We start from the raw sequence: 6,654 nt of genomic DNA on the forward strand, positions 1-6,654 counted from the left end.
ACATTCCAGTTTGATGTCAGAATATAAAGGAAAATAAACATTCCTGACCTTGAACTATCAGATGTGTTTGTGAGTTCTCATTCACTCTAAAGGTCAGATGTCCAGATTCCCTCAAGCTTCTCCTAAAACAATCGTCATGATAACAATGATGAAATTACATAAAAGATGGCTCCTGCCAAGCAGGATACTGAAGATGACTCCTGTGTAACCTTGGTCTCAGGAGGAACAACCATTGGTTCATGACACGTCACGCCAACATATCAGCCCTATAAAAAGTGGCGCCAGCTTCCATCCTCTCCAGCTACTGGAATACCCTCAGCCTTGACAGAAGAAAGACCACGGGAGCCTCAAGATGAAGGTTTTGTTCCTGAGTCTACTTCTTGGTGTGATTTGTGCTGCCCAAGAAGAGGAAGCTCAGCCAAGTCTCTCCGAGGTACCAGGGATGGTCTGATCTGGGAGGAGGTCTTGCAGAGAGAGAGAGAGTGTGTGTGTGTGTGTGTGTGTGTTCCTTTTGTGATTTTGTTATTGTGGATCCATAATGTGAGCCATCTCCCTCCATCTCAACACTGCTCTATTTACGGGCTCTATGCCTGTTCTGTTTCATCTCTACTGTGTATTAGTTGCCTCTTATGCACTTTTTTTTTCTGCTCTAGTAACAGATCAGCCAAACAGCTGTTGGATTCGAGATCCTGCATTTGACATCAGAGCTCAAGCTCTCTCAGAAATGTCTCAATTGCTTCTTTCCCTCTAACTTCACTTTTCCCTTATTTTATAAACCCTCCTTTTTTTTCAGTCAGTTCTGATTATGTCTCTGACTTGCAAAACTGATGGGAAACTCATGCCTGATGAGGCTGGATGAAAGAGAAGGACAAGGACTACAACTTCTGAGGGGAATTTTACTGTTAGCTTTCAGGGCAATGGAGAACCGCCTACATTGCATCCAGTAACCTGGGGAAGATCAAGCCCAACGGGCCATTCAGGGTTTACCTCCACAAACTTCTGTTTGATGATGAACAGGGCACAGTAGACTTCTACTTCTTTGTCAAGTAAGTAAAAATCACCCAGAAGGAAAACACATGTAAACCCCGAGCCTCAGGGAGGGTGTGTCTCCCCCATCTGCAGGGAGCTCTCTGGATGTGTTGAGACCATGACACCCTGAGTTGTGGGGCTGAGCAGGGTCTCTGAGCTGGGGGTGCAGTTCCCCTGTGAGTCTCCAGGGAATCTCCTGGAGCCTTTGCTTGGGGGCGGGGTGTTCCAGAAGCTCCACTCGCATCAACTCATTAAATCGATGAGGGACACATATACAATCTCCTTATGTCACATAAGCATATCATGTGTACTTGTGTGTTTCCTTGTAAGTGTATAGGTCTTAACATTTGTGTCTTTCAGTGTTTAATCCTCTTATAGTACTGTGATGGAAGAAGAGTGTGTGTTTTCATAAAATTAAATATTTCTTTTCCTAAGTGGGTGATTTCCCCCCCTATTATTTAATCAATTATTTCCCAGGTTATGAGAACACCCAAGGTCTGTCATGATGACAACCATCTGTTTACAGGAAGTATTTTTTAAAAACAGGTATTCTTTTATTTTTCTAAAATTCTAGATTCTTCCATATTCTGCTTTAAACATGATTTACCCTGTATTTGAAGTTTATCTTTGGAACTACGGCTCAGATTTAATAGACAAGCCCTCCTTGTCACTTGATACTGACTTGCCCTCAGAGAACATGTTTCCTCTCTTTTAAAGGTCACATTATAGCGGAACCCGCGGGCGCGCGTCCCGAGGCGTAGGCTACGTCGTCACGTCAGCGCGGGAGAGAGAAAGACAGGAGCCGACTCGGCAGGGACTGGGGGACGGGAAAGAAAAAAAAAAAAAAGAAAAAGAAAATAAAGGTCACATTATTACAGGCATTAAGCTTACCTGTCACACTTAATCTTTGGGAAGAAACAAAGAAAATCCTAATTTTATATCCATTTTTTTCATGACTTTAATCCACCTGCTTGAATGTGTTTTTGTTTTTAAGACACAAGGGAAAATGGGAATATAAACACGTCTCGGGAATAAAGCAAGAGGATGGTACTTATGCTGTTGACTGTAAGTATGACTGTTTCACTGGTCAGAGTATGCTTGGGTGGAAATCTTGGCACAACTTCCTTCCGGAATCCCACACAGCTGAATTCTACTCCTACAAACAGTCAGAGGAGTGAGCATGCTCCTGTCCATAAGATCTCCAAGCATTTTATTTTGTCAGGAGACAAGGGTTCAAACATATGGCTTGGAGGTCTCCACGCAATTATGAGTGTTACCCAATGATATAGCATGTGGAGACCTGTATTTCATATCGTTCTCACACATAACTTACAACAACCTTATGAACTGATGTCTCAGGAGTCTTAAGTATGCACATCAGTATCATTCACTCAAACAAAAAAAAAATCTTAAAACATCTTAATATATCCAAGGCTCAGTGGATGAACATAAATCCAAGGAAATGATCCTGAGTTCAATCATCAAGGCAGCTTCTGTTGAAAGCCATGGGGATGCTGGCTAACACTTATATCCCTGCTGCTGCTGCTGCTAAGTCGCTTCAGTTGTGTCCGACTCTGTGCGACCCCATAGACAGCAGCCCACCAGGCTCCCCCATCCCTGGGATTCTCCAGGCAAGAACACTGGAGTGGGTTGCCATTTCCTTCTCCAATGCATGAAAGTGAAAAGTGAAAGTGAAGTCGCTCAGTCGTGTCCGACTCCTAGCGACCCCATGGACTGCAGCCCACCAGGCTCCTCCGTCCATGGGATTTGCCAGGCAAGAGTCCTGGAGTGGGGTGCCATAACAGCCCCAAAATACATTCCTCTTTTTATGGGGCCTAAAGGGTATATATTTGACTACAACTTAAGTGTATCCAATTAACTGTATGAAAATTAGGAAAGAGAAAAGTCTTGTCTGTTTCGCTCGGGGCCATAACGACCATCGCGTTCAGCTCACCTGCGGAGTTAGACAGAGATCTATATGGCACGTACCGTGGCTGCTACACTCAAAATGTCACAATACGTCCAATTGACAAGACATTAAGGCAAAGTTGTACATATGTATCTTTTCTGTCTCTCTCACAGACGAGGGTAAAAATGTATTTGAGGTTAGTCATGCGTCCAACAACATTCTAGTAGCACATAACACCAACGTGGATGAGCACGGCAAGAAAACAGTACTGACTGGGCTATTTGGTATGTATGACATCCTCCTGTTCACATGGACACCATCGTGGAACATTTCCTTTGTCTGTATATTTGTCCATAAAATCAGGATATGCTGACTATATCCATTACTCAGTCTATGGGACCCACTTCTTTTCGTTCAGAGTGTTAGGGACTCTGGAAAGTAATCTACCAGGGAAGAGGAGCTTGTAGGGCTATGGGGATCAGATCATCAGGAATTTAAAAATAGTTCTCACCTGTGGAAATTTCGAAATTAACTGAATTTTACTAAAAACAGCTTAAATTTTTTTTTTAATTTTAATGGGAGGAAAATTACAATGGTTTTTAGTTTTTTTGTTTGTTTTGTTTTTTTTAAACACCTCAATTAAGGTCAAGCCATGGCTAAAATGAGGCTACTCTCCATTTGCTCAGTTGATACCAGCTTCTCAGTACTCTCTAAGCGTTGGAACAGAAACTTTTACAATAAAACTTCATCCCTTTCAAATGTTCACATGCGTTGTTTTTATGAACACTGATAACACCCCCAAATAACCACACTGAGAAGTGTGAAGCACCTTCTTAGTGAGAAGTGGGAGAGGTATGTGAACCAACAAGATATCAGGCGTCTACTCCAAGAAAGGTATAGGGTAGAGCGGTGTATTATTACAGAATAGTTCGTGTCCCATTATCATGTATGACGTGGTGAACACGTCTCTCTGTCAGGGGAGAATCCTGTTTCCTATTTATTTGGGTCCAGAACATGACCTGAGTGGCAGCTGCAGATATCTGGGAAGCTGGTCATGGAGCAGGTCATTTCCTCATTGTGATGGATGGGCCCCCAAATTCACTGAGCTACTGCGAGTCTCTAAGGGTCCTGTTACTGATACTGCTGGGGATCTAGCCACACAGTTGGACAGAAATTAATTCCTAAGACAGACAGCAGATTTCTGTGTCATGGGAAATACAAATTGTTTGAGGCTTAATTTGTAACAAGCCAAGATCTGACTTGCACACTCAACTACTTTTTCTGCACTGAGGAATTTCTCTGGGATCTCAGAGGTAAACATTCTGTTTTCTGCATGGTATTTTTCAGTTAAAGTAAATATTGAAGACGAAAGCTTGCAGAAGTTCAAGGAGCTGACTCAAGAGAAAGGGATTGAAGAGGAAAATGTTGTGAATTTCATCGAAACTGGTAAATGAATTATATACTTTTTCCTAAATATATCATTCACCCGATAGGTAAATATTCTATTAGTAAGCAAATCAACTTATTGAAAATTTCTTTCTCCAGAAATAATATTTTCCATAATCTCTTACTTAAAAACAAACCACAAAACCAGCCTTGTAAATCCTTTGGAATGGTAGTAATCTGTGAATCTTTATTTCCTGTCCTTTTCATCTTCCCCCAGATGACTAGCTTCCTTGAGGAAAACTATGCATTTCAAATCAGTCTCGGGGTAAGTGAAAAACATTGGTTATTAATGGTGCTGCATTAAATAAATCGATAAGGACACATGGTGATTTCATACCTGTCACATTTTGTAGGTAATGGTTTTTTTGCCCCAACAACTTACATTCTATCACTAGAGAACTTTTATTGTTCCATTAGCTTATTTCTCTTCTCTGGAGCCATATTAAATCGCAAGTGGGTTGCTTGATTAATGCTAAGTAGCTTTGGTGAGAAAGCCATATCCTGCAGGAATCTTGCAGACCAGAGTCATCGGAGAGAAGCAGGAATGACCACAAGTGGGTGGAAACTAATTAGTGTTCCCGTCAGTCCTGACCTCACGGTTGTCCACACACACCCTTCCTCCAGGAAAACTGGGATTAGAGAGAGCTCACGCTTTCTGTAAGACTAGTGTTTAATCGCATATGTTTATGACAGAACCTAAAAGGACCTCTCACCATGTGTCTGAAGCATGCATTTCGAGTATATTCCCCTTCAGGAGATTTTCTTAAAGTGAGACCTTTAAACTTTCTAAACTAAGACAGCTTCAGAAATTGTCACTGATCTCGTAAACTGTGGCTTCTAATTTTCTGTTGAAGAAAAAAAAGAAAGACAAAAATCAAAGAAAAACTCCAGCTTCTTAGTGAGTGTGATAAGAAAGATGCGGGGCATATAGTCAGTGGAATATCACTCAGTCATAAAAAAGAATGAAATCATGCATTTGCACCAACATGGATGGACCTGGAGATTCCATACCCAGTGAGGTAAGTCAAAAGAAAAAGATAAATATCACATGATATCACTTATATGTGGAATCTGAACCATGACATGGAGGAACTTATTTACAAAATAGACCCAGTGATGTGGAGAAGAAACCTGTGGTGGTCAAGGGGGAGGAGGCTGGGGAAGAGAAGGATGGGGCGTTTGGGTTTAGCAGATGCAACTATTATCTATCGGATGGATAGACAACAAGGTCAAACTGTGTCTCATAGGGAACTGTCTGCAGTACTCTGTAGAAACCTACATAGGAAATTAATCTGAAAAAGAATAGATGTTTATATGTGTACATACAAATCAATCAATTTGCTGGACTCCTGAAACTAAAATAGCATTGTCAATCAAATATACTCCAACATAAAAACTAAAAAATTGATTCTTCAAGACTGAAAAGATAGAACTTGCTGCATCAGAGGCGTGTGCTCCAATCACAACCCTGATCAGGCATTATGAAACTGTAGCTCCGAGAATTGACCCAAATGGGAAATGCTACCCCATATGTACCTCCTGGGGAAAATTCCACATGGACCCCCACCTACGTCAGAGAGATGTGTAATATTGACGTCCACCAGCATTCTGTCCATTGGGTCAGCTACCAGCTCCTGTACCATGGACAGTCTACCGCCCGAGGCTCACCCCTGTCAGCCGTCACACAGTTGACTCTCCTAAACCTTTGGTTCTGTTTTACTCACCTACAGAAAGAGTCCCTTGTCTCCATGGAATCAAGATCAACAACATGAAGACCACTTTCCTGGTTCCTGATTAACAGGATCCTTCTCTCTTCATACTTACATTCTCTTTCCCGTCTCAAGTCTCCTAGTCTGTAATCACGTTCTGTCTGGTGGTATGTGATTCCTGAGGATCTAATTAAATTGGTTTAATATACACCTGACTTATGTGTATCTGTAGAGAAAATCTCCTTTTTCAAAAGATGCACCTTAAATTTATCCAGAGACATATGCCTTTAACGGAGAAGGCAATGGCACCCCACTCCAGTACTCTTGCCTGGAAAATCCCATGGATGGAGGAGCCTGGTAGGCTGGAGTCCATGGGGTCGCTAGGAGTCGGACACGACTTAAGGACTTCACTTTCACTTTCATGCATTGGAGAAGGAAATGGCAACCCACTCCAGTGTTATTGCCTGGGGAACCCCAGGGACGGGGGAGCCTGGTGGGCTGCAGTCTCTGGGGTCGCACAGAGTCGGACACAACTGAAGTGACTTAGCAGCAGCAGCATAT

The 6,654-nt window shown here is 42.2% G+C and overlaps 1 protein-coding gene across 1 annotated transcript; it reads left to right on the forward strand.

Annotated features, from left to right (window-relative positions):
* The first annotated feature begins 314 nt into the window (after nucleotides 1–314).
* LOC104969973 (odorant-binding protein-like) lies at nucleotides 315–6,301 on the forward strand. The gene is made up of 7 exons (XM_059884056.1): nucleotides 315–433; nucleotides 907–1,046; nucleotides 2,024–2,094; nucleotides 3,112–3,222; nucleotides 4,286–4,384; nucleotides 4,602–4,649; nucleotides 6,115–6,301. Exons 1-6 carry the CDS (start codon nucleotides 353–355, stop codon nucleotides 4,607–4,609), a joined length of 510 nt encoding a protein of 169 aa, XP_059740039.1. The 5' UTR covers nucleotides 315–352; the 3' UTR covers nucleotides 4,610–4,649; nucleotides 6,115–6,301.
* The last annotated feature ends 353 nt before the right edge of the window (nucleotides 6,302–6,654 follow it).

This window comes from Bos taurus, chromosome Y (assembly GCF_002263795.3).
Source record: "Bos taurus isolate L1 Dominette 01449 registration number 42190680 breed Hereford chromosome Y, ARS-UCD2.0, whole genome shotgun sequence".
In the NCBI taxonomy this organism is placed as follows: Eukaryota; Metazoa; Chordata; class Mammalia; order Artiodactyla; family Bovidae; genus Bos; species Bos taurus.

Coding starts and splice junctions, on each gene's coding strand:
- LOC104969973 (XM_059884056.1), top strand. CDS start 353: ATGAAGGTTTTGTTCCTGAGTCTACTTCTTGGTGTGATTTGTGCTGCC. Junction 2,095..3,111: donor TGGTACTTATGCTGTTGACT/GTAAGTATGACT, acceptor TCTCTCTCACAG/ACGAGGGTAAAAATGTATTT. Junction 3,223..4,285: donor AGTACTGACTGGGCTATTTG/GTATGTATGACA, acceptor GGTATTTTTCAG/TTAAAGTAAATATTGAAGAC.